The sequence below is a fragment of the Seriola lalandi genome, unplaced genomic scaffold, assembly GCF_002814215.2.
Source record: "Seriola lalandi dorsalis isolate HSWRI2012SDOR001 ecotype SW California unplaced genomic scaffold, Sedor1 jcf7180002054641, whole genome shotgun sequence".
In the NCBI taxonomy this organism is placed as follows: Eukaryota; Metazoa; Chordata; class Actinopteri; order Carangiformes; family Carangidae; genus Seriola; species Seriola lalandi.
In genome coordinates this window covers 200,751-227,539 of record NW_019525194.1, presented here as the reverse complement: position 1 = coordinate 227,539, position 26,789 = coordinate 200,751, and the positions used below count along the sequence as shown (strand labels likewise).

Sequence of the window (26,789 nt, the reverse complement as noted above, 5' to 3'; positions counted from 1 at the left end):
CAAATAATTAGCCAGTTAGTTCAGTTAGCTAACTCATTAACGATTATTACAGTGTTGTTTTCATAAAAAAAAGTTGTGTCGCAAACAGCGAACTGCAGCTAGCATTTGAGCTAACACCACTAGTTGGCAAACGTTAGTACTAGCCCAGCTGTCATTACTATCCTGCGCCTCTTAAAACAGCATTATAAATAAACCTTTTTAATTTATAAGAAAAATCTAATTTGCATTTATTCTGTTAAAGATTTCTAAAACATTTTAGTGATTTTAATTCTGATTTTTAACTCTTCAGTTTCAAACCCTAATTCTGACTTCTGGCAAAACAAGAAACCAAGAAACATTATAAGCAAAAGAGCACTTAATTTTCAGGCTGTTATAAACAGTAATTTGTCATTAATGATGACCAGAAAATCTACCATTACCACAGATACAATCAGAGCCTAACACCAGCCACAATCAACCAGAACAGAGCAACTGATCAACCACGGCTCACAGTCTGAACTAAGCAGGCTGCCTCTTAGAAATAATAAACAAACTAAGCTTACCAAGCTAATCTGGTCAAATAAAGGTTACCAAAAAAAAGAAATGGAAAAGAGAGAGACAGGGCTGGAGGCCATGAACGGTGGGAGTAAGGGAGGCAATGTGGGTCATATGTAGTGGTTGCGAGTCTGTGTGTGTGTGCATTTGTGGCTGGTGATGACTCCTCACACTGTTGACTACTAGCAGTGAGGCTCCCCGACACAGGATGGAAGGAGACCGTCTGGTCATGTGATCACTGAATAATTGTAGTCAGAGTTGAAATTAGTGTGTAGCAACGTGTGTGTGTGTGTGTGTGTGTGTGTGTGTGTGTGTGTGTGTGTGTGTGTGTCATGCTCTTGGTGCTCAACCAGGCCGCAGCTTCTTGTTTGCAGGCTTCCAAACCACAGTGACACGACATCAGGCAGTTTCCACAGCGACTGCAGCAGTTAGGACAAAAGAGCTCTGAGCCTTGTGTGTTTCCGTGCACTTTTGTTTGTGTGCACATTTGAAAGATTGTACAAAATGAGGTTTAACATCTGTTCTGAAGCAATCTCACTGCTGCATAACATGTTGAGATTGGACGTCCACTTACAACTTAAAAACAACCTTTTACTGAGGCACTGTTGTGCCGCCATTACACTTTTTCTACTTTATAATAATACAATTATGTGCTTACATTTAACGACATTACCGCATCATTAGTTTAATTTAGTAACTTGAAGCAACATAACTGCACTGCATTGCATTAAGATAGCATCAGACACTCAGAGCAGACGCCTTTGGCTGAAAACACACAAAACTATGACATCATTATGTAGAGGCTCTACACCACACCCCCCGACAGCGCTCTCTCTGCTGTCCACCCAGCTTGCTCTTACACACACACACACATTCATTTACACATGAATACCCAGGCACTCACTCGTGCACTATCTGATACACACAGCAACACAGACACACACATACACGCAGGACAGTCTTGTTGTGCAATATGAAGGAGTATGACTCACTCTGATTAAAAGCAGCACTGCAGCTACAGACCGAAGCATCTCATTGGGTCAGAGGAAACATGATACGGTCTTATGTCACTGACCTCCTCAGATCAGCACATCACATCAATAGGTAACACTTGACATTTAGAGCCGGTTAAATTTGGTGTAACATGACAGCAAAGGTGATAAGCCTACATAAATTAATGAGCCAACCCATGTTTAAAATCTACTGGCCCAGCAAAGCTGCTGTTAAGGAACCAGACAGAAGGTTACCCTGGAAACAACATGGGGCATTTTCTTTTCTGCGCAAAAGCTCTTCAGTAAACTCACATCCTTCCTGCAAAACTAATCCCCCACCACCCACACCCCCAAAACAAAAAGGAGAGGCTTTTCAGGAGAGGGAATAGCCTCAGAGAACGGCTCAGCAGCCAGAGTGACTCAGTCATCTCAGTTTAGGGAAGTCGTTTGCTTCAGACCAAACTTACATTGAAACTTCACACACTGATGATTAATAACATGACTTCTTCTCAATTTGCCTCAGCATCTACAGTTGGCTGTCCTCTGCTTTAGCCTGAGGCACCAAATGGACTCAACGGAGTGAGGAAACCTGCCAGTGCTCACTGAACACTGGTCACATACTCTCCTGTCACTGAGCAGTGTTTCTGGATCAAGTCCAGGATTCAACTTCTACTGAACACAGACCTCGGCTAGTTTAGTCATTCAGATCATTGTCATAAATTGTGTATTAGTACACTAGTTTGCACAATTTAATTTCCTCAACAAAGCTCGCTGGAAATAAAATTGAAAATGCCATCAGTATTTATGCCAGCTATCTGAGAAAATTATGTTAGTATGAATTTAACCACAATCATTGAGCCAGTTTCTGCAATAATATTCCCTAATACAGAAGTTTAGCCACCAAAATAAGTGACTTATTGAAATATGTCAAAGTACAAAGAAGTACAGTCTCAACAACTTTAAAAATGGAACATTTTTTGGTAAGATTCATTCATTTCCTTAGAATCACTACACTCAGTGGATTTGCTTGTGGTGGGAAAAGTACATTTTCTTCATTGAGTTAAACTTTGATGAACTTTGAAACACAAATTCTCACCGATGACTAATAGCCAGCTGTTTCGACAGCACTGAAATTTAGAGGGAAGAACCACAGATTCCAAAATACAGGAAGCAATCATAACTTATTAGCCGTGTCCTCGTGTCCACTTCTATTTAACTTCCTCTATCGGAGTATAAAGTGTGCCGCAGCAGAGGCATAATCTGCAGACAGTGATGAGATGGGGGTCAATGGTATAAATACATCCTCTTAATAAATAGAGTTAACAGTTTGCTACCTGTCAGTTAGCAACCCTGATCATCACTCGCTGGTGCGAACCGGTCTTAAACGCTGAGGTTTCACACTATGGTTTTGAGTAAAGCTGCATAACAGGCAGTTAAGCAGGAGGGTGCTTGTGACTCTGACGAGAACTATTTTGCATTGATTTGATTAGCTATCAGACAATGTAGCAAAAATACTGCAAAAATATTCAAATGTTATCACCTCATGAAGTTAACTGTCAGTGTGAGGGAGAATCCAAGCAGGTTCATAAGCTCCACTGCACTGCTGCATTATGAGCATACTGGTGTTAACATTGAGGTCAATTAATCACACACATTTAATCACATTTATACTGTGGTTAAAAGGCAGCATCTAACAACAGTGACAAGACTCTGAACTCATGCAGCGATCACCCTCAGCCCCAGCAGACACAGGAGTCACAATGAACAGCAGTGAATTAATACAGAGGCTGACAGTCTTAACTAAGGTTACGTCACACTACTACGTTTTCATTTTAAAATGGAGTTCTCAATCGAAAACAATTTAAGTATAGACTAAACACGTCTGAAAACGCACGGCGTACGTGAGCTGGTGTAAACAGGAAGAACACCGTCTACTCTGCTGTTGATTATCCGCACAAAATAATAGGCATGTCCTGATTCATTGGCCACCGATCATTATCGGACGATTTTCATTCAAAACACGTGATTGGTAAATGGCATTAATGCTTCTAGTCACGATCACCTTAAAACGGATCACCTGTGGTTAATACTCTGGTGTCTGTGGCTAGAACCTGTGTGCAGTGTAGTGTGCTGTGTGTCAGTGTGTGACAGGCCATCAAAACAAAACAACGTGTCAGGCGTGTGGAACTTTTACAAAATGTGTGAGACGCCATCTGCAATGCATGCAAAAAAATGATCGGTATCAGCCGATCTCACTCATAGATGATTGGTATCAGTGGCAAAAAACATGATTGCGGCATTCCTACAAAATTCTACTAAGGCGGAACAACAAAGACAGTTGTAGTGTTGCAGAATTTAAGTGAACAACAGCAAAGACAGCAAAAGACAAAAAGGTCAGTAACACTTGGAATTCATTAACACGTTGCATTCAACACTAGTAGTCGAGGCTGACGAGAGTCAATCAGGGAGCGACCGTGGGAGTCTACGGCATCATTTCTAAAGGTCTCAGTTTTTCCCGTCCAGAAAACAACACAACCCTGGAGTTTTCAGACTAAAACGGGACCAGTAGTGTTTCAAAAAGTCTCTGTTTTAGGGCCTCGAAAACTCTGGAGTAGTGTGGATGCCAGGAGGAAACATGGGATAAGAGATGCCTTTAAAACGCTTTTAAAAGAAAAACATAGTTGTGTGGACGTAGCCTAAGCACCAGCTCAACACAATTTCGGTCTGTAACAGACGCAACACAGTTTACTCCTGACTTGTTTCTCTTTTTGAGAGACGTGTCTCACTAAAAACCACAGCTAAACCCTGTAAAAAATGCATCTCAAATTACATCTTTAGCATAGTTTATGGATCATTAGGGTCCATTAGTACAACGAGCATACTCTAAATTGGCACAAAAGGCACCAATACCTCAGTGAGGTTTCAGTGGAGTAAAGCAAGGAAGGAAAGAGCAGCATCTGTAGAAATAATTCAAATCAGTCTTTTACTGAAATAAATGTTGCACATGTAAAATGTCAAGAAAAAAGGTCACGAAGAGGTCAGGAAACCTTTGTAAGTCATCCTCTATGAAGTATGCATGATTGCCCATGTGCGAGGAGCTGGCAAAATTTGCCACTAAGGTTGATGTGACATTCAAAAGTGACAGGATCAGGGTGACATAAGTTGAGGGCAGTATCTAGGACTCATCAGCATGACAATCACATGATGATGAAGGCACATGGCTTGCATGCTGACACGATGCTGTCACAGATGATGTCCTGTCTTGCGGCTCTAAAAAAAAAGCTTCAAGTGGACAAGGGGGTAAAGATGTTGCCAGCATTTTGAAAAACTCTAGCTGCAAAACACACCGAAGAGCGACCAGCTGATTAAGAGGAGAACAGTAGCAGTAGACAAAAGGATGTGGCTATATTAATAAATCTGGTTATCTACTACAGACACAATGAAATGAAGGAAACGTAGTATGATTGCAAGCAGTTTCTCAAGAACAAGATGCAAACAAGACTTCCGTGTGCTACCCCAGAATACTGCAACAGGAAACATGACAGCTGTGGGCTAAAGAACTCAATCACAATTTATCTTCTGTCGCACAGACCTTTGTCTTTACTCAGCAACACACTTCCCTCTGTCTAATAATTTCAACCAAACACTCCTCTTTCCTCTTCTATCAGCTCTACTACAGACTGTGTCAGACTGATTTCAGTCGCAAATTAACCCTGAATACTCTTTATCCTACCACAGCAGTCACCCACACACAGCCCGGAAATGACATCTTGTTACTTGGGAAACCAATAGCCAACATGCGTGTGTTTCTCATAACCAGACAGGAAGCAGGCCAAGTGACAGCAATACAATGTAGGCAGACAGTAAGATTTGGGCTGAATCTCTAGGCAAATTACTTTTTTCTTTTTATATTTGGAATCCCAAAATACACACTTTTAAATAGACATCCTAATAACACTGTGTAGTTCCTCTCTTTGCTCTCAAACAGCCTCAGTTCTTCATGTCATGGATTACACAACATGTTGGAAACCCTCCCCTGAGACTCTGCTCCTTGTTGACATGAATGCATCACCTCATTTCTGCAGATGTGTCAGCTGCACATTCACGCTGCCAATCTCCTGTTCCTCCACGTCCCAAAGGTGTTCCACTGGATTCAGATCTTATGTCTGTTTCTGGCACAGTGTCAATCTGCTTTTATCAAGAGAGCAAACTAAATACTTGGAACAAATGTGCAGCAGTGATGGAATAAAGCTTAAAATGTGTATAAACCATTCTAATTAATCACTCCCAGCAACTAGAGCCATTTAAATCTGCATAAAAATTAACATTTATTGTGTTTATTTATTGTGTGTGGCAGCAGGACAGATACTGCGCCATCTGAATTGAGAAGTGTCGCAGCAGAGCCCAGTGCCAGTGTACACACAGCCGTCGACTGTTAACTTATTATTTCACTTACTTACTGCTTATTAAATCACATGCAAACGACACTAGGCTGCTGCAAAGTTACCACATACAGTACACACATACACATATCAAACTGTTCCATTATGACTGGTAATCTGTTGGATTACAGCAGCTCCTCAACACTGTATTAAAAAGCAGTGCAAAAAATGAGGCACTTTGGCAGCAACTGCACGTTCCATACACTTGTAAGTAGCTGAATAGCTGCAATGGGACTATATTCACCCAGGTGCAACCAGACTCTCCGATATATAACAACCAAACCCTCTGATTTATATTCCACCTCAGCTTGCACTGATGCTCCTACATACTGCTTGAAGATGCCGAGATACAGTCAGTGCGCCCAGGACCCACCACCTTGCATTCCTGTTTGACCACACACGGCCAGGAAGAAAATTTCATTTCATTTCAAATCTCATGGCTTGAGAAGAATCTCCTCAAAATTGCCTCATCACAATGTTGTGGATGTACTTGTGCACAAGAGATATTGCTTGAGTCAAACATTTATTACAATGCTCCTCCTAAATCAGACCAATGTGTACATTTCATTTCTCTCTGTGTGCATTTACCTTTGCGCTGCTGTAGCCCTTATTTTAATCCAATAACATTTAACTCACTTCAAGTGTTCAACAAAGTCTGCACTTTCACGTACTGTTTGTTATTTTTATTTAAAGCTAACACGAGAAAGGCCTAATCTACAGGTTCATATCCGTACAAATAAATTAGAAACTTCAGCATGATATAATATTTTAGTCTTCTCTCACAGTCTTAGCAGTTGACAACCAGGAGTGTACCACCAATATATAGACCTGGGCTGCAACAGTAATCTAAATAACCTTTAACACAGACCTATTTCTGATGTGCCATAAATACATTACAGTATCAAGCCAGGTCCAGACCACTGGCACTCCTTTAATCTGAATATTCAACCCAATCACAGGCCACACATAAGATTAGAGCCGGCACAGTGGGTGTCTTAGAGGCAGATTTCCTTTATATTTCTGAAAGACAGATTTGACCTAGTGGCCATCTGAATAAAGAGGAGACTTAATCTTCTACCATCAGTCACTCAGCCAGGATTTCTGATGCATTTATGTAGACACCACAGAGAGAATTAGTGGAAACTGAATGGCCTAGCAAAGGGTAAATATTATTATTGTAAATATTACAATTCGACTGAAATAAATCTCAGGTTGACTTTGAGTCTTTCAAGAAGGACTGAGTATCAGTCAGTTTTTCATTGAGCTGATATGATGGAAGGAAGATGTGTAAGATGCACTTTAAAGAAAAAAGGAGCATAATAAAAAATAAATAAGAAAACACTTATTATTGATAATTCTAATGAATAAATACATAGTAAGAGAGGAGATGTGTGCTTGTCACATCCATATAAAGTCTATAGCCCTTTTCTAAGAGTTAGCATTGCTCAAACAGGGTGCTACAGTGATCTGGTTACCACGGTTGCTAACCAGCCTCCAACAACCAACCCTATTAATCCTAACAACCCCCCTATCTTCAGATCAAAACGGTTCCGGACACGCTGGAATCACCCCTTGGGGATTTGAATGATCGCTCACTTGGCACCTCCAGGCTGCCGGAGAGCAGCACTGACTCAGCCTTTGTCCTGAGAGGGGACAGAGACATTCTCTGAATTCCAGGGAAACTATCAAAGCACTAAGGAGGAGGGCATCCCTAACGCCCCCTCACACTTACAAACCATGTTTACATGAATATGTTTGTGTTTTCAGTCCTAAATATATCCAATGTGTTAAAATATGTCTCCATATTTAAGTGTAAAATGTCCTGTGTGGTAGTAAATAACAAAAAGAATGTATACAAACAGACACCTTTGATGAAGACCACCTTAAGAACAGGAAATATGATTTTAATTGCAATTATTCTTAAATCTGCACACTGACTACTTGAACTTTGTTTTTCTCAATGTAAATCTAGGGCATAAGACCAAACCATTTGTTGCCCCCCCTTGGGTGCAGAGCACATTTACTTAGTAACAGACAAACAAATGAGGAGTTGACCTACACAGCCTCAGCATTATGATCTGCCTATATCGTATCTGACAGGAGAACAAGTGTCTGCTGACAGAAGAGATCTACATGCTCTGTTTGTGTAAAGAAACATATGTGTAGAAGCATGTATGTGCATCTCTACCCCAAGAGTGCATGTGCGCACACACACAAACTTCTCTATATCAGTGTACTGGGAATGAGGGAATGGGGGCAGCTTTGGGGCCCTGGGGCCATCGGCTCCCTCATGAATAACAAGCATTCAGCACAGCAGACGGACTCTGCTGTAATACAGACACATGCATGCATGCACGCACGCACGCACGCAGGCAGGCACGCAGGCACGCAAACAAACACACACATACGCACACACACACGCACGCACGCACGCACGCACACACACACACACACACACACACTAGGACTAGTGTAACATCACAAGAGAGATGTGTGATGGTTTCTCCTGGACCAGCTGTCTGTAAAAGCTGCAAATGGTACCTTTTTTTTTTTCAATCATGATTTATGATATTATTTTTTTGTCTTTTTAGTCCCATATAGTATAAAGGAAGATGCCCATGTGTTGTTTGATTATAAAGCAGGTCTACATTCTATATTAATACTGTAAAAGTATCAAATCGCTTAGTCCACAGAGAAATGCACACAGCAAACTGAGCCTTAAAACCACCCGTCAGGACTTCTGTAACTTTGTGATGTCACAACAAAGCAGCCACCGCTCTCAGCCATGACCAAAGCCATGCTCACCTGGACCCACCATCCAACCTTGCAGGATTTGGTTTCTCTGAGTGTTTACCTGAAATCTGCTATATTTTTATTGGACCACTCAGAAAACAGTCAGCCAATCAGAAGAGAGGATCAGAGCCTCCTCTCTTAGAGTTCCAGAGAGAAGCCTGAGAGACGAGATGTAAAACTACATTGAGATGGTTTTTGCTTCTTACAAATACAAATACCAAAACATTTAAAGCTACTGCATATTAAGACAAAATACCGCCACAGTTAACTTCAGCCCAAAATATATAAAGCCCAGTGGTCAGTATGCTCATCACAACCCGCAGCCCACAAGGGGGGGGGGGTTAACATTGCCGTGGTAACGCAGCAAACACACAGAGACAGCCACAAACATTCAGGCAGCCATCTGAGTGGCAGGCGGTAGAGCAGGTCACGCCAACACACAAGCCTCAGTGCACTGCCACGACCCAGCGTCACTCGGTCCCTCTATGAAAGGCAGATTGTGAGGGCTATTTCTGGAGGGCCTGAAAGACTGCAGCCCCGCTCTGGAGCGATGGAGGAAGTGGCTGCCCGCAAGCAGGCACTGCTGGCAGCATCACACACACTCCTCTCTACTCAGGAGAGGATTGTAGTCACCCTCTGATCCTGATGTAGCTTCATGTACAATTTCACTTTCGTCTCAGTATGAAAGGCACCCACATAGTTTAGTCATAGCGTTGTCATGATGATGGAAATCCCCACTTCAGCGCTTCAGAAACTCTAAATTGAATTTTTTTATTTATGTTCAAACATTTCAAGAAATTCATCCTGTTCATGACACCTTGGGGGGCTAGAGGTTTTTAGGTGGAAACCATGAATCACAATGTTGCTGCATGCATGTCGCATATCACTCCACATTTCCTCCCTTATTTCCTGTCATTTCTCTTCTGTCGATCCCCTAATGAAGACATAAAATGCTCCCCCCAAAAAATACAACAAAAAATGTTGCCTGCCTCATTTCTATGTTGAGTATGTTTGCATCTTAGGAGAGGCTGTTATGGATAAAATCCTCCATCACGTTACATTGAAAGACACATATTATGATAGTAGGCCTCGTTGATAAAACAATAGCAATACAACCGGAGAGAATGGTTGTTTGATAGAAAGTGCAATAGTTTCATGGTTGCATGAACAAGACCCCAAGTTTGCTCCTTCCCAGCCTCATAAACAGCCTATCACATCCCTTGATAATGGAGCGTGCTACAATTGACAACCAATCATTCACATCACCGCATGACAAAAGAACATAACCTACACGGAAGCATACTTCACTTCTTCGAGTCTCTTCTAATAGTCTTTGTTGAAAATAGGTTATTTAAATTATCAATAATTATTGGTAGCGTGATTGATAGCTTTTTGGCCCTATTGCCCAGCTCTATATGTGATAGAGTAAAAAATGAAATAAACTGTTTATGGAAAAAATAACCAGACACAAATGCAATCCACCAAACTGTATATCTGACAAATCCAGCAACAAATATATAAAAATCTGAAATTGCCATAAACTAATCCTGCTCACTGAATTCCAACATTGACAACAATGGCCTCACACACCCTGAGACATATTACCCAACCCTAAAACATCTCACACTGGATGTGATAAATTAACATATCTAGTAGCTGTTCTGCATACAAATGGTGCGGACAAGAACAGAGACAAGGGCAACTTTTCAATATGAGAGCCGATGTAGTACGTGAGTTTCAATAAGGATATCGAAACAATACTGTTTTCAATAACTACGTTTAAGGGGTTTTTATTTTTTGACACGCCTCAGTTTTCAAATGTTAAATGTTGTGAGTCAAACTGAGAAAGATGGCAGTAAAACTGGTGCCAAAAGTGAAATATGAAACTATTTTGTTTACAGAGTTGACAACCAACTGACACGACAATCAATGCTACAAAACTGGCCTGTTACAAACTTCTTGGAGGCTTTTGTTTTGTTTTCTTTGCTATCTTAGCACCATTAAGTCTTACACATCATAGCAAATCACAATGTCACACCTCTACAATCATGACAACATTGTATTTTTTTTGTAAACACAACAGCCCACATCTGTGCTCCGTCTGCCCTGCGAGCACCTCTTTGTGTCCTCACTGGCCTCTAATGTTGTGAATGGTCCCGGCTCGACAGCAAGCTGTAGGGGTGTGTGTGTTTGTGTGTGTAGAAGAGGCTGGGCTTCAGTGGAGGATGTGTATGCCAGAGCTTTCACTTCAGCCTGAAAACAACCACCCTGCATTCTGTTTAGAGCCGCCGCAGCAATGACCAACACCCTCAAACTACAGCGCCGGAGGCGCACAGATGGAGCTACAATAGAGCCTGTATGCTTGCTAGCATCTGTGTATTTGTGTGTGTCTCTGCACTGTCTTGAATGAGAGCGCCTCGCACAGATACACACAAAACCAAACAAGCCCCCTTTCCTGGTTTTCAGACACGCACAAGGGGGCAAACTGGATTCTCGTCTCTCTCGGGTTCCCTCCTCTTTTTCCTGTTTGGGCATCACACTGTGTATCTAATTGGTCGTCAGGTCTTCAGCCAAGTGGAGGAACCGCTGTCAAAATACAGTGACATGCTGTGTTTCTATAGAGACCCTTGCAAGGGGGACCACACCCCAGCAACTATGGACTTTTCCCAACTCACAGGCAGCCATCTTGGCTCCAAATAAGATCCACTAATAGTAGAGCTTAGCATCTAGGTTGAGCACAATGTGAGCAACCTGACACCTTAGAGACAATGAGAGACAGTGAATGGATGATTCAAGGCTCTGGCCTCAGGTTAGTGTCTTTTGGACAAGTCAAACTGTTGCTGGCTGTTTAAAGGCTCCATCTAAAATCATAAAAAAGCAGGCAAGACACACTTCTGCCAGTAGGATCTTCTGTTTGCAAACACCCACGAGGTTTCTGTCAGTGACAGCGCTCTGAGAGGCAGATGTGCCGCGATTATGTTAGTCCTGAAAACCTGTCAGTGCCCACGCTTGCAAAAACATTCCACCGACTGTGTGGCAACGAGCACAGACTCTCTCTCTAACACACACACACACACACACACACACACAAACACGTAGACAGGATGCATGAGATATTTAGACACAAGAGGAAACTCCACTGTGCTGCAGAATTCCTGGTATTCTTATGATTGAGGACCGTTCATTCTTGACTCACAGCCAAGTGTTTTCTTTACAGTTATTCAGTGCCAGCAGCACCACAGCTGGAGAAATGAAAATACAACCAAAAGGTCATTGTACACATGCACAAAAAATTAGAAATCTCCACCCCCTCACATCTCCCACCGATACTGTAGCAGACATTGATTGTTGATTGGTGAGCATGCTTTCAACAGGAACATGCCAATATAAGCAATGCTAAAATCTTCAGCTAATCTCTTTTTGGAGCTTGGCATTGAAGTTTGAGGAACCAGACAAACCTATAGGGGCAAAAGATATCATCAAAAAAAGACTGAGCAGAAGCGTATTGATCTAACTGCAGTGGCTGTTCTAGGAAGTTAATAAAGGCTTGTCACTGGCTGCAATGATAATGATAGGAGTAATCTAATAGCAGCTACTGCAGACGTTCAACACAACAAAACACTTGAACCTAGAAGCATGGAATAAAGTTACAGTAATGCAACAGCAGACACCAGCAATCATCATCACCCTTAAATGTTTGGCTTTACAAGGCACGGGCGCCTTGATCCATTAAAGCCACTGTGGCTTTATTGTCTGGTTCCCAGATGCTTTTTACAGGCTTGTTCTGCTCTGCGTTGCATTCAGGCAGGGTAGAACAGGAAGGAGAGTTTCTGCAGAGTTTGCAGTGTCCACGTTATAACATCCTGTATTCAGCCCCCTTCTGAAAAAATACAAGATGCAATAAGTGCATTCGTGCAATGAGAAATGTGATGTATGTTGGCCCAGCATCATCAAGATAAAAGCCGGTTTTCTGCCTGCTTTTAGCCACAGAGGGCTTGTCATGTTACAATTTGCCTCTTCTGAATAAATCATAGGCAAAAATCCACTCTAAATAAAAGGCTCCACCACGTTACAAGCTGCATGCCTCCATCGAATAGGCAGGATGAATATTTCATGATTAAACGGGCCATTATACTGCACAGATCTAGGCCAAGGCTCAGGGTGAAAGGGGGGGGCTCAGATAACGGTCCAAACCCCGTCCCAACAACACAAGGGAACAGAGCTCCGGTCCTAGGGGGTTCAGGGAGGGGCAAAGCCATCTGGGTTAATCCACTCAAAACACAAACAAAGAAAACAATCTGCAACTCCGCCGAGAAGCATCGATTTCCAGTTCTGAAAAGCTTTCAATCAAGTCCAAGCGGAAATCTGCAGGGTTTTCGTGGACTGACTGTCCCAAGTAGCTGTTCAGGACCCTGCAGGCACAACACTGACAGGTCGCTATCTAGCATCTTTAAAAATCCTGATTTAAAATCCCGGCAGCTGCACCGGCTACACTTATAGATGAGAGACAACTCAAACTGAAACGGGTGAATAAATCCGTCTTAAGGTCACAGTCGACCAAACAGACCCCCCCTCCTCCCCCTACCACCACCCCCCAAGCTTGTCCGGCTACCGTTAGCTTTTAGCAAGTTTGCTGTCAACAGAGTGAAACGGTTTGTTTTGCTGAAGCTAAAACATGTCTGGAAGTTGAGCACTGCAGTGAGGCTGTGCATTCACTGCGCTCCCCCGTCAGAAATGCGGGACACCAGCTGACAGGCGAGCATTTAAGTACACTAATCCAGTGAGGCCTGCGCGTCCCCGGCCTACAGTTCGTTGCTAACTCCGAGCTGACAGCGCCTTGCGTCGATCAGCTGCGAGTGGCGACCGGCCAGTCCCCGCCTCCCTCCTAGCCTCCAGTCTGCCCACAGCTAATGATACGCCGCTAATGCTAGCATCGTAGGCTAACTAAAGCACCCACCTCGCTTGTCGAGGTCGTAGCCAATAACCACAAAGTAGTCGGCGAGCCTGGCCATCTTTGGAGCTTACGGCGACAGGCCTTTCTCGCTGAATCCTCTGCTCTTTTTGCCGTCAATTGTCCATTTACGTCCTGCCGGCGATAGACACATCACGGGCGACAGTAGCATCCTTCCAGCTGCACCCCGCCGCCATACTGTCAGACTGCCTTGCCCTGACAGCGGAGCCACGAGTCTGCGCACTGAGGGACGTACAGGGAGGGGCTGCTCGACAAGAATGTCCCATGTGAGGAGCAAAAACCAACTCTGGGGCCAAGAGTCTGCCCAAAACTGTTAAAAAAAAAGACCCCCATTGAAGTTTTAACTGTGCCATCGCTTAAGGGGTGAATGGTGATGATGAATCCGGGAGCCCTAAACTGAAGTGGACCCACAAAAATCCAGTGGAGATATTCTTTTTCAGAGGGCCGGGATTGTTTTTTATACCTCAGATTCTCATTAGAGAGCATGGGTTTACTGTAGATTACAAAATAATATGTATTATTCCACAGAGACAACTGTTCGACAATGGTCCCTGTTTTAGCAGTTCACAGCCCCCTGAGTATATGATGCCTTTTAAATCCCACCTTTTGCCACTTACCTGATGAATGATGGACATTTGTTAACCACACAAGCAGAGATGAAAGGATTAGTCAATAGACAGAAAATGAATCTAACTATTCTGATAATTGATTAACTGTTATTTTCATGCAAAAATGGCAAGCCTCTGTGGGTTCAGTTTTTCCATTATGAGAAATCCCCACTTTTCTTATCTTATGTGATAGTAAATTGAATATATTTGTGTTTTAGTATATTTATTTTAGCATTTTTTCACCTTTTTTGACAGCAGCAGTGGAGATACAGACCGAAAACATGGGGAGAGGGGAGGGTATGATGTGCAACAGGGGTCCCTGAGCTGACGGTCACTTATTAGGTGCACCCCAGGGTTTAGAGGGTAGATTAGACAAAACAAACGATTTAAAAGGGTGTCCTTGAACTTAATTTATTAATTGAGAAACTAATTGGCAGATTAATCAGTTATAAAAAATAATAATTGGTTCCTTCCCTTATGACCGTTTAAGTGAACTAATGTCTAATTGTGTCCCTATGTCATAGGTTGCGCTCCAGCAGTTCAACCAAATGTTCCCTCATCAGATTGTTTTATTTTAATTTTTTTTTTAGATGCTTAAAGAGGTAAAACTTCTCCACATATCACATTAAATAAGCAACAATTACAGAAAAAACTGTTATTTTCATTTTCTATCTTGTTGATCATCTCGTGACGCCCCACAGATTTCTCTGCAATCCCTTTGGATCCTGCCCCACATGTTGGGAAACATGGTGTCAGACAACTCGCCCTTCCTCAACCAGAAACTGCTGAATTTGGCACTTTGTTGAGGTGCAGTTTGAACCTTTTCTTTCTTTGGTAACCACAGGGGCAATTTCAAGTCTGACCACAAACTATGAAAAACAAACCATATTGTCCCATGTATGATTGTGAAAGCCCCTAACACAAAGGATCATGCATTGATTTGTGTGAATTTTTTGTGTTTCGTTGTGCGGCAGAAAAGAATGTGGTCGGGTTTATTTGAGTTTGTAAAAGTTTAACTGTAATATAATGGGCTTGTGTTGCATCCAGGAATTTAATAAGTGCGTTTTTTGGTTGGGAGTTTTGGTGGGGAATTAGTAGAGTGATGTGTTGGAAACATGAAGTCAATTAAAGGGATAGTTCAGGCCTAAATTAAAGTTCAGCCATTAATTGAGTCGTCAGTCTCATGGTTTTATAGACGTCCAACACTGAGCCACAGTTCCCGCCTCCTTGCCAGAGCACTTTAGTTAACAGAAACATCCTTTTATAGCTTCAACAAACATAAAATGTCAACGAGATATATTTCACCAAACTGCTTGTGCAGCATTAATCCAAGTTTCTGTAGCCAAACCATTTCCCAACATCCAACATCCAACATCCATCTCTTTCATCTCATTTATTTTCCCCCACTGACAATCCTTACTCTGGTATCAGCTTTTAGTGGCAAACAAAGGTAAGAATAAATAAAATACAAATATAGATGTGAAAAATGTTGAACTTTTGTCTGCGGAACATCTTGAATTATGCCATGGCTACAGAAAGCATTGGCATGCTGCTATGGAGTCAATTTGAATGTGCAGATAGCACGTCAGCGGGATGTGAGACAGGCCTGAGGGCCGACAACCATGTGGCCTGTCCTTGGCTGTCACCACTGTAACAGCCTTGAGAGAATTCCAACACTTCCTGTGCTGCGACCTTTGACCTAAAGTGCTTATCACTCCCTGGTTGAAAACAAACCCCTGAGCATGAGATGTCACATTTTTCTTCAAGTGCTTTGTTTTGCCAACACTCAGCAACAACTTGTCTCCCACTTTTCTCACACACTTATCAGAGATTCAGGGATTGGAGGGCAGCGCTTTTTCGTCTGTAAACACGGCTTCTGACAACCAGAGCTTTGTTAACAGGAGATAACACGCTTCTCCAGCCGCTTTGTGAATACTATTTTCATGGAGTCACACCGAGGCCACCGGTGGTTTTGGTCCTTACAGTTTCCTCCTGACCTTGAACCCCACTTGACAAGTTGCCAGAGAGATAGGCAGCTGGTTCCAAAGACAAAGACAAGAGGAGCTCAGTGTCTCTCAAAACTCTCCCCTCAGGACGAGGAGACACACAGTAATAAAGTTGTCTTTCCCAGACAAGCTTGAACTCTGCAACTGTCAGTGTGTGTAACTGTCAGTGATGTAGTCTTTGATACAGTATGTTGTCTTGCCGTTCTTTTTTTATCAGCAAGGATGATGCAACTAGCTGTAACAGAGATCAGAGGGGGAAGGAAAAAGTACACTTACCCACTTTCTCACAGACCGTAAGATAGAAAGATTGATACCACTCTCATGTCTGTCAGCCAGCAGCTGGTTAGCTTAGCTTAACACAAACACCAGAACAGCTAGCTTGCCAGGCTAGGAGCAAGAGCATTTCAGCAACTTTACAAAGTGAGTCCTGTCTCATAATGTCAAAATGACCACGAAACTATCTGTGATGGCAGTAGAGACGGGCAGCAAGAGGCAGGGTAGCACCTCTCCTGCAGAGGCAACCTATCAGGGGACGCTAAACGGGCAAAGGTTTGGGGCCCCAAAAGGAAAAGGGGCCCGCGATGGCCCCTCATGTTTGCACATTTTGCATTTACAACTATAAACCCCCTTAAACCTCCATTAAAGACATTATACTGTGCACTGCTGTTGCCACAAAACCCTTCTAAGTCTCTGCTTGTAGTCTGTAAATGTGAGGCATTTAGGGGACATATAGCAACTACCTACAGTATAGTCTGCATGTGAGACGTTTAGGGTACATCCATAAACTGTAGCGTCTGCCTATAGTCTGCATGTGAGGCGTTTAGGGGACTTCTTTGAATTGTAGCACCTACCTACAGTATAGCCTGCATGTGAGATGTTTAGGGGACATCTATAAATTGTAGCATCGACCTATAGTCTGCAAGTGAGACATTTAGGGGACATCTGTAAATTGTAGCCTCTGCCAATAGTCTACATGTAGTTTTTTGGATGGGCTTCTTTGCCTGGGGCCCCTCAGGGTCTAGGATCTCCACTGCACTCATGTCTTTTGGCTCCTCCAGCGCTCTCAGCTCTAGTGCAGACTTTCACTGAAGTCATTAAACTACTTTGGACCAGACAACCTAGTCTATTTCCATCCAGAATGACTAAAGGTCTGGCTGACACTTGCACTTTCTCTCACTGTTGAAATGTGATCTTTGCACATCACAGATGATGAACAAAGGCATTAAAATGTCTCACAGATAAAACATGAGACTAATGCAGGCTCCTATGGGAGTTTATTGTGGGGCAGTAGCTCTGCTGGTGAGCTGAACTGACACTCACTGGAGAGGGGAGTGAGTCAATAAAATGTTTCTCATGTTTATAGGAGGTAAGGAGTATTGAAGAAAAGACATCAGTTAGACCTGCTAACTCTGAGTCCACTGTGAAAATCCTGATTCGAGGACAGACAGACACGTTTACAGTCTGCGCTTTACAAGCACATGACCAGATGACAAAATTTACATCCCTGGAAAATACACAGATGCAGAAAGTATAAATTAAGCTCACTAATTAACACGTTATATCTCTGCTGGTTACATTGCAACCTCATCTTGCTTTTAACCTAAAATTAATCACTTGTGTTTTGGCCTACAGGTTTTTTTTCCTCCCTGTGACAGACCATGATGTGTGAAGAGTTCACTCTAATCCACAATCTTCACACACAGTTATGGTTTAGTTGGATCATTCATGTGCACTCATACCGTGGTTGCATGCACTGAAGGTGTAATGTGTAAGATGACCTCACAGGTACAGAGCTACGCTCATTGGTCGACTTTATAAGTAATATATGGAAGCGTGTTGCAGTTTTGCTATTTTAGGTTTCTCTCATTATCTTATGTTTGTTGTTATGTATCACTTTTCTAATCTATAATTTTCTTTCTAAGAACACAAAAGAAGAAAAAGAAGAAGAAGAAGAAGAAGAAGAAGAAGAAGAAAAAAGCAGGCTTTGCACCTGTCCTGTCACTGATTCTCTATCATTCAAACATGCAGCCCAATCAGAGCTCAAAGTCAGTCTCTGCAGGATGCAACCACCATGTCACTTCCTGTAGACTAACCAACAGACAGGAAGTGGTTTGAAGGCCTCTTGCACACCATTGCTTTTCACTGGGCCATTCCAGCAGTCGGTTTCCCTTCAGCTCAGGTGAAGCATAGCACATGAAAACGATTCATTAAGCAGGCATTGCACTCGTTAGTTTCAGTTCCCCTGAGTTGAAAGCAGATGGCTTCAGACAGACAGAAATGTTTTCACTTGATACTGTCACTATACTGGGTTACTAACATGCAGGTAGTGCTACTGATGCTTTTATGGTGGATGAGAAATCATGTAGAAATAAACAAACCTCCCTGTCTCTTCCCTGCTGCAATTGGAAACCCTCTGTTTTTGCATAAGCAAAGGAAATGTAGCGAAAGATAGTGTGTACAGTAAATCAGCAATTGTAGCTAATGTGTTTTTACCTATAACAACCCGGGAAGATGATCACAGATAGAAGAATATGTCAGAGTCATGTATAGTATGTGTTATGAAATAATAATAAGAGCATTGTGTTTAATTAAACTCATCCAGGTAAACAATATTTAAAGGGCCACTCTGGCAATCTACTATTTCACTTTCAATAAAAATCGGAAGCAGCAGAGGCTGAGCTACGCCCGTCCCTCGTACAGGTGAAGCTCAGAAAAATTTGAATCCTACACTTCCCATAATGCAGCTTAATAGTGACTCATCTTTGAAGCCTCCCTACATAGTAAACGACGTTATCTTGCAAGCACCACATCCCCAGTTTGTAACACAAACCTTCTGCTATAAATTTGTAAACTCCAACCACAAGCCCAGATAATGCTGATGACATCACCATGACATCATCGGGGGTTATTGTCTCAGACTTTAGAAAGCGTTGCTATCATCACAGAAGACATTATGCAACTGTTTACACAGGCTCAGTATTATCCCTGTGACTATTTAACCGCTCTGTTTGATTTGAAACTGAACTCCACTCATTTCAAATGTCAATTAAAAATTGTTGGTTCCTTTAAACGTCCGGAACATTTGGCTTCAAATCTTCTCTGTAAAATTAAATATTCAAAGCAAACTAAAAGCAATGACACTTTCAGCTTAATATCCTCATGTATTAACTGTCAATATGCCTCAGTGGGTGCAGTTTGATCACATTTGATTGACAGTGCTTGTTTCATGCAAAAATCCCCTCAGTTGATTGTTGCAGGGAAATACATGTATATGACATCACCTTTCACCAACTGAGCCCTGCCCACCTCACACCAGCGAGAAAACCACAGACAAAAGCGTCATCTTAGACAGGAAGTTTGTTAGACCCCATCACTCATCATGAGCTGCTGTCCAAGAAAATACAGTGAGGTCACATTAAGTCAAATAAAAATCAAGGCGATGATTCGGTATGATTCATCACTAAGAAAAAAACATTCACAAAACTGTATGAATATATGGATTTTCAATACATATATCTTTTTACATCATATATATAATCAATCAATCAAACAGAGGAGCATTCCTGGGAGTCTTATCTAGAAATATCAGGCCGTGAGGTGTTGAGAGGTTGAGAGGTTGTAACCACAGTGTTAAAGGAGACACTCATTTCTGCATGATCTCTCTGGGGACTGCAGAGCGCACAGAGACAGGAAAGATGGTCGTGGGGGAGCGCAGCCTGACAGCTATTGTGGTATAAATACTTGCATGCGACACAGGACATGAGCAATGTTAACATGCACACTCTTACGAACGCATGACACTCTCATTTTAATAGATAAGGTAATCACTTGTATCTTTATTCTAGCCGCCGGGTGGTGTTACAGTATTAACCCTGTGCTGAAAGGTGTCCAGCCCGTTGAAGAGTCCTTAAGCAAGGCACTGAAGCCCACTAAATGGCCAAAAGTACGGTGGCCCCGAGAGCTCAAAGCACTGCAACTTGAGAAAACACAGACAAACAGACAAAACACAAACATCTTCATGTGCGCGGGGTCACCTGGTGGAAAGCATACCATGAAGGCGTAATCCTAACAGCAGCAGCTCGGGTTTGAACCAGTGAAGGAGATGCCGCACTCACACTTGAACAGTATTGATATTTAATATGGGTGCGAGACAGTGGCAACTCAGACAATACATATACACAAACAGCTGAGTCTAGAACATGATTGCTTTATGAGACATCTGTGAATGAGCCACCACCAGGGGGGGGGGGGGGGGGGGTGGAGTGGCTACATGACATCAGCAACAGAACAACAAATAGTAAAATTAGATGTTCAACAGCAAACTCTTATATAAACCTCCACCATCTCACTGCTAAACAATAAGAAATATTAAGAACAATAAACATTAAAAATAATAAAAACCACACAACATCTGAAAAAAATACAAAATGTTTCGAGCTCAACACTATCCAGTATATAAGAGCTTGAGAATAAAGGTTTGTCCAAAACCATTTCTTTAAGGAACTGGCTTCGTGTACATGGGCATTCTGAATTTGAAAAGAAAACGTTTTTTCCTCATCAGGTGCTGTGATTTCTGGGAGTTCTGCTGCTGTCAGCCACTTCTGCCTTTCGCCTTCATCTTTCCCACACTGAAATCCAATCCCTCGTCTCTGCTCGGAGCTGGCAGAGCACTGTCCTGTCAGCTCCCTCCTCCCACACAACGCTGCACTGGTAAGCAGCCATTCCAAACAAACTTGACTCAGAGCGCTCGGGACAGAGACGACAAGCCTTTCAAACAAACCCGCTCGTACACCATCTCAAACAAACAGCGTAAATAAAGTTTACTCAAGCAGCCAAGGGGGATGCTAACAACACAGCAGTGAGAAAATGCCTCCACACTCATGGATACATGGGGATTTAACGGTGACTTGCGCAACAATTATTTCAAAATCCAAGACAGCGCCCAAGATACTGTGTTTGTTTTTATTGTCCAGATATACTGGTGAATGATATTTGTTTTGTATTTGGGAGGTTAACTCAGGCTGGGCCACGTGGGAAGCATCATAACAGCTTCACTCTCAGCAGGAGCTGCTGCTCCGCTGATGTGACAGGAGGTTCACTAGGGGGCAGCAATCATTAGACTACAGCTCTGTGGCTCCTGATGCAGTAAACCTGACTGAGTGAGAGAAGGTTCAGGTTCAGGCCTCCCCCCAAAATACTCATAATATAAAACACAACACATATACCAACAAAGATATCACAGTCACGTTTCAAAATATGAATTTTTTTATGTCAGTTATCTCTGGCTGTGTCACTTATTTGTTCAAGGAGGCCAGAGGAAGTAGAGGGTGTTTCCCAAGGTGTGGTCTATTTTGCTGGAATCATGACTAAACAAACTGGAAAGAAGGAGGAAAATATTTTTAAAAACATAGCAATATTAATATAAAACGTGTTTTTTTTTGGGGGGGGGGGTTTAAATCACCAGGGTGTAAGAAACATTAGGGGTATAAAGATCTGTAAAGATGCAGGGGATGTAACACTAGGGTGCTGCTTAATTGCAGAAAACATGGAGTTTTCAGCCAAGATGTAAAAACATGCAGAGCTGTTGTTTAGATGTTGGATAAATGAGCTGGAAGAGAAACCAGACGGGCTCATAGAGGAGCCATAAGTCCTGCAGGTGTAGTGTGTTTGTATATGAAATACCTTCACCTCAGACACTTCAGATCACATGATGATTAATTTGTTTTGTATCATACACCACCACATTTCAGAGCCAGGGCACTTCAGCGTCAAGCTGTTCATGTGCCTTTTCACAGCAACACCCCAACACCCTCACAGCACAGATGTGTACACATGTTGATGTTGTTCACTGCAAAAATTAAAGGGTTGGTTCACCCAAACTCAAATCTTAACTCAAGATACACTCTCTAGCTCGTAGGGAGCTTTCAACTATATCTTACGGTCCTCTATGGTCAGTGGAGTTTCCTCTGTTGTCATGGAGATACCCAGCTGCCATCATGTGGCATACTAATTCCATACCTGCATGGTGATTCCTCAGTCTGCTGAGGAAGACCATGAGCTGTAGTGGAGTGCTCAAGGAGTGCTCTACCTCCTGAGGCACAGAAGGTCGGTGGTTCGATCTCCAGCCCCTCCAGTCCACATGTCGAAGTGTCCTTGAGCAGATACTGAACCCCGAATTGCCTCTGATGGCTGTCCCATGAGGGTGTGATGTATGTATGGGTGACTGCGGCAAGTATTGCAAAGGACTTTGAGTGAGCTCTAAGACCAGAAAAGCGCTATATAAGTGCAGTCCATTTAGTGGATGTGCAGTTTAGATTTTTGTTTTTATTAAAAAGCTCTTTCTACCGCTGTTTCTTATGTCAAGAATGAAACTGGAAAAAAATATAAACTTGGTGAGACACAAGTTCACAACACCAATATGTTGTGTGATTATAGATCAGGTCTAGGTTCTATATTAATACTGTGATTTCTCCACATGCTTAAGCGATGTACACAGCGCTCAAGAACAAGTAATCCTCAGTATACAAAGAGTGATGGTGCTAACTTTCCAAACACTCTTTATTTGGTTGGGGATGCTCCAGCAGTCTGTAAGAATCCAAAGAGGGATTATGTTCTAAGGAAATAACAGCTCATCTAGACTTCATCTTGAATTTTTTCCCGATCCAAGTCCTTTAAAGGTCCCATATAGTCTAAAGGTAGATGTCCATGTGTTGTTGGATTATAAAGCAGGTCTAGGTTCTATATTAATACTGTGAAAGTATCAAAGCGTTAAGTCCACAGAGAAATGCACACAGCCTGTATTCAGAAACTGAGCCTTAAAACCAGCCGTCAGGACTTCTGTAACTTCAGTCACTGTCCTTAGCCATGCCCCAAGCCTCGCTCACCTGGACCCACCATCCAACCTTGCAGGATTTGATTTCTCTGAGTGTTTACCTGAAATCTGCTATATTTTATTGGGTCACTCCGCAAACAGTCAGCCAATCAGAAAAGAGGCTCAGAGCCTCCTCTCTTCTGATTGGCTCACTGACCTGTTGTTACTAGAGCTCCAGAGAGAAGCCTGAGAGAGGAGATGTAAAACTACATTGGGATGGTTCTTGGTTCTTAAAACCACAAATATATCTTCTTATGGAACAACAAGAGGAAAATATGGAGCTTTAACACATAAGAGAGTTTGCTTCACAGTGGTCAGTGTTTGCCTTTATCACGCCTAACCAGACAACACTGGTCATTTGTAGTGTTTACACAACCTTTAAAGCAGACTGTGGCCCAGTCTCGCCCATTCAAAGATTCAAATTGACAAAAACAACACAGAGAATAAAGGTCCCTCCGCTCTTTGATCAGTTGCCTACGTCCCAACTTTTCCTTTTTCGGACGAGGTTCAAAGCCTGATAGATGGACGCTGTAAAACTGGCTCCACAGAGTATGTACTCATGTCCGCTAATTGCCGCCTAAAACAAAAGTAAAGCCAGTCCACGACTGAAAGATCAAACCAGGCGGGAAGCTTGTGTTCAGAGCCCGGGCCAGATTCACCGGCTGTTGTCACATGGCCGAGAACTGTTACATAAACGGACCAGAATCAGTGAGGAAGTGACCTGCTTCCACAGCCAAGTCAGAGTGATGAATGAGCCGCTATCAGCTGTCTGTGTTGGGAGATGTTTCATTGTGCCACCACTGCTAAATCAATGGGTACTACTGTGGAGTGTGGGAGAAGGTCACTGAAAGAATAAACATGAAATATTATATGTGAGTGGATCAGCTCTAAACCCAAGGTCAAAGGTCAGAACCACACTCAGCTGGCAACAACGATGTGAGGGCTTCATTTTTAAGAATATAAAAATGAAAGCTATGAATTGGGAACATGATTCAAAGTGGCTTGTGTAGTAGCGACTAGAGGGTCTTTTTATTTCATCCAAACCTGGATTAGTGTGTCACTGTCAGGTCACGATGTGTCACCCGCTCTGATGGCATTATAACTACTGCGAAACTAAACTACATCGGAGGCCGATGGAGAGGATCAAAGAAAGGCCTGAGCAGGGCTGAGCTGTAAGACGATATCGGCGAGGGTGAGAAGTTGGCAACTATCAGTAACGAATCTGTCTGAGTGAATATCGCTCACGCCACGCTTCACATCGCACACCAGGCGGGGATCACGTAGCATGGTGAAGCTAAATCCTGGGTTGGCAATAACTGTGCGGCGCAGAACACAAAATCGTGAGGAGCTCGTGGTGCTTCAGATTATGTTCTCACTGTTACTTATCATTGATTTGTGAGGTTTGCTGCTTTCCAGGAGATTAATCCCTTTTTTCTTTTCTTTCTTGCTCTACCTACTCAGCTTGAAACTCAACCGGTAGATTCAGAAACTGGGCTTTGTGCCTTTTGCCTTGATGGATTTCTTCTTGCTGACTGTTGGTGCAAAGTTTCAGGACTGATAGAAAAGTTGGCATTTATTGTTTGACAGTTAAAATCAAGGATTTTAAAAAATTGATTTCAAAATATTTCAATATGAGATGACACACACCGTGACACTTTTCACAGTAGATTTAGAGTAATTAACTGGCAGCAGCTTTGCCTGCAAGGAACTGTGTTTTTTACTGTTCATTACTAAAATGTATTACTAGAAATAATGATAATTGTACAGGTCTTTACTGTATTCTTGTAAGTTTACAACACAATACTGGTCAAACTTTTGTCAGTAATTTACCGTATGTAACTGTATTTGAATCAGCAGTATGAATCTTAAATGTGACAGGTTAATGCACAGGCAGAAGATAAAACTTTTCTGAAAATTAAAAATTGATTTGACAAAATGTGCTCTGAAGGCATCCTCCAAAAACCGCAAAAAACTCTTCTATCAATTTTTTTTTTTTTTTTGCTGTTTCCCAGCAGTGGCTGTTTTTTGGTTACTGTATTTCCTAATCCAAATTTTTTAACAACCTTTTATCATCAGCTGTATTGGTTTATGTTGATATATGTTGATATGTTTTTTTTGATTTGAGAAACACCTTCAGAACAAGTATATTCATTTTCAGTGAATTGGCTGCGTATAGCTCTGTGACTTGAATGTGATGGAATACATCGAAAAAAGGAAGCAACTGGGGCTGTTTCTGTGTATCCTAAACTGAAAGTCATGCCTTTACATATACTACAAGCGTAGTTTGCTGTGGAAGGGATACTGATGTTTATTTAGATGAAGAAGTCATGACCCCGAGATGATTTCTGCATCGGCCAAAAGACGAATAACAAACATGACATCCTTAAATCCCTCATGGAGACGCTGTTTTGCTTGTCCGGCCTCTGCTGCTGTTCCTCTCTTACATGGATGCGCAGCTTCTTTCTGATACCAGGAAAGGCGTCCACTCCACTGGTGACAACCCGCTTGACTTCATTTCTGAGAAATGAATGTTACATAACCTCGATCATACATCAGGTGTATGTGTTAGTCGTGAGTCTGTGCATCAGTCAAATCAAAAGGAAGGAGGGGACTTGGAGTCAGTACAAAAATCCTCACTAATAGGCTGAAACATGCAGCAGGATTCATCTGAGTCATGGAACAGAGTAGTAAGATACGTGTTTAGACCTGTCTGCCCTTTATCTATTATAACAGATTTATAACACATCTGAAGGTGATCAGAACAATTTCTGCACCTCTGTTTTACAGCTCCCTGATAAATCATGCAAATAATTGTCTTATTGCCACATGCAGCTTCTGATAAAGCGGCGACAACAGCAACAAACCACGTGAAGGAAACATCGCAGCGCCAAGATCAATGATCAATGATGCATCATGATGAAACTGTAGGCGTGACTTACCAGCAAAGTTCTGGGGATTCTGTGCTGATTCCTGCATCTCTTTCTATCTATCTTAAACACACGGCTGACAATGATGATAAGAGATAGGAAGGGGGGGTTTGGTGTGGAAGACAAACTGCTCGAGAAATTCTTGAAAATTTGGGTCATTTTCCTGAGTATGCACATGGTTGATGGTGATAGCATACTTGGTGCAGAGTAGTACTCAGTTTATAATATCCTTGCCATCCAGAGCTATAGGGACTTTTATTGTGGTAAATCTGTGGTGCGCAGTTGTTACTTTACAGTGATGTTTAATGTAGCCTATTTTAAAGCTCATATGGTATCACTGCCATACATCTATAATACTTCCATAGGGACCTGTGGTGCTGCACTATTCACTAGTATGTTTACAGTGTTATGTATGAAGTCACTGCAATAGTCCTTTAATAGTCCTGTGAACTTGTTATGCTCAATGTTCAGTTAATAGTAAACTTCATGTACTTTATTGGCATTTTAAGCTTCCCTGTTACAGTGTTCTGCATAGCATTTTTCTAAAATATGATGTTTGTGTTTGTGACCTGTCTGCCTGAAACATTATCTCTTTCAGTTTCACTTTTATGGCTGTTTTTTGTGTCGTGCCCCCCCCCCCCCCC

At 42.3% G+C, this 26,789-nt stretch overlaps 1 protein-coding gene across 5 annotated transcripts in view; it reads right to left on the bottom strand.

Annotated features, from left to right (window-relative positions):
- The window catches only part of sbf1 (SET binding factor 1), a 65,259-nt gene extending 51,350 nt beyond the window's left edge, over window positions 1-13,909 (bottom strand). For all 5 annotated transcript variants that reach the window (XM_023420402.2, XM_087177741.1, XM_087177740.1 and 2 more), the window contains exon 1: window positions 13,719-13,909. In XM_023420402.2, the coding sequence (XP_023276170.1) occupies window positions 13,719-13,773 (55 nt within the window). In that variant the 5' untranslated portion in view covers window positions 13,774-13,909. The remainder of the gene's footprint in view (window positions 1-13,718) is intronic.
- Between the last annotated feature and the right edge of the window lie 12,880 nt (window positions 13,910-26,789).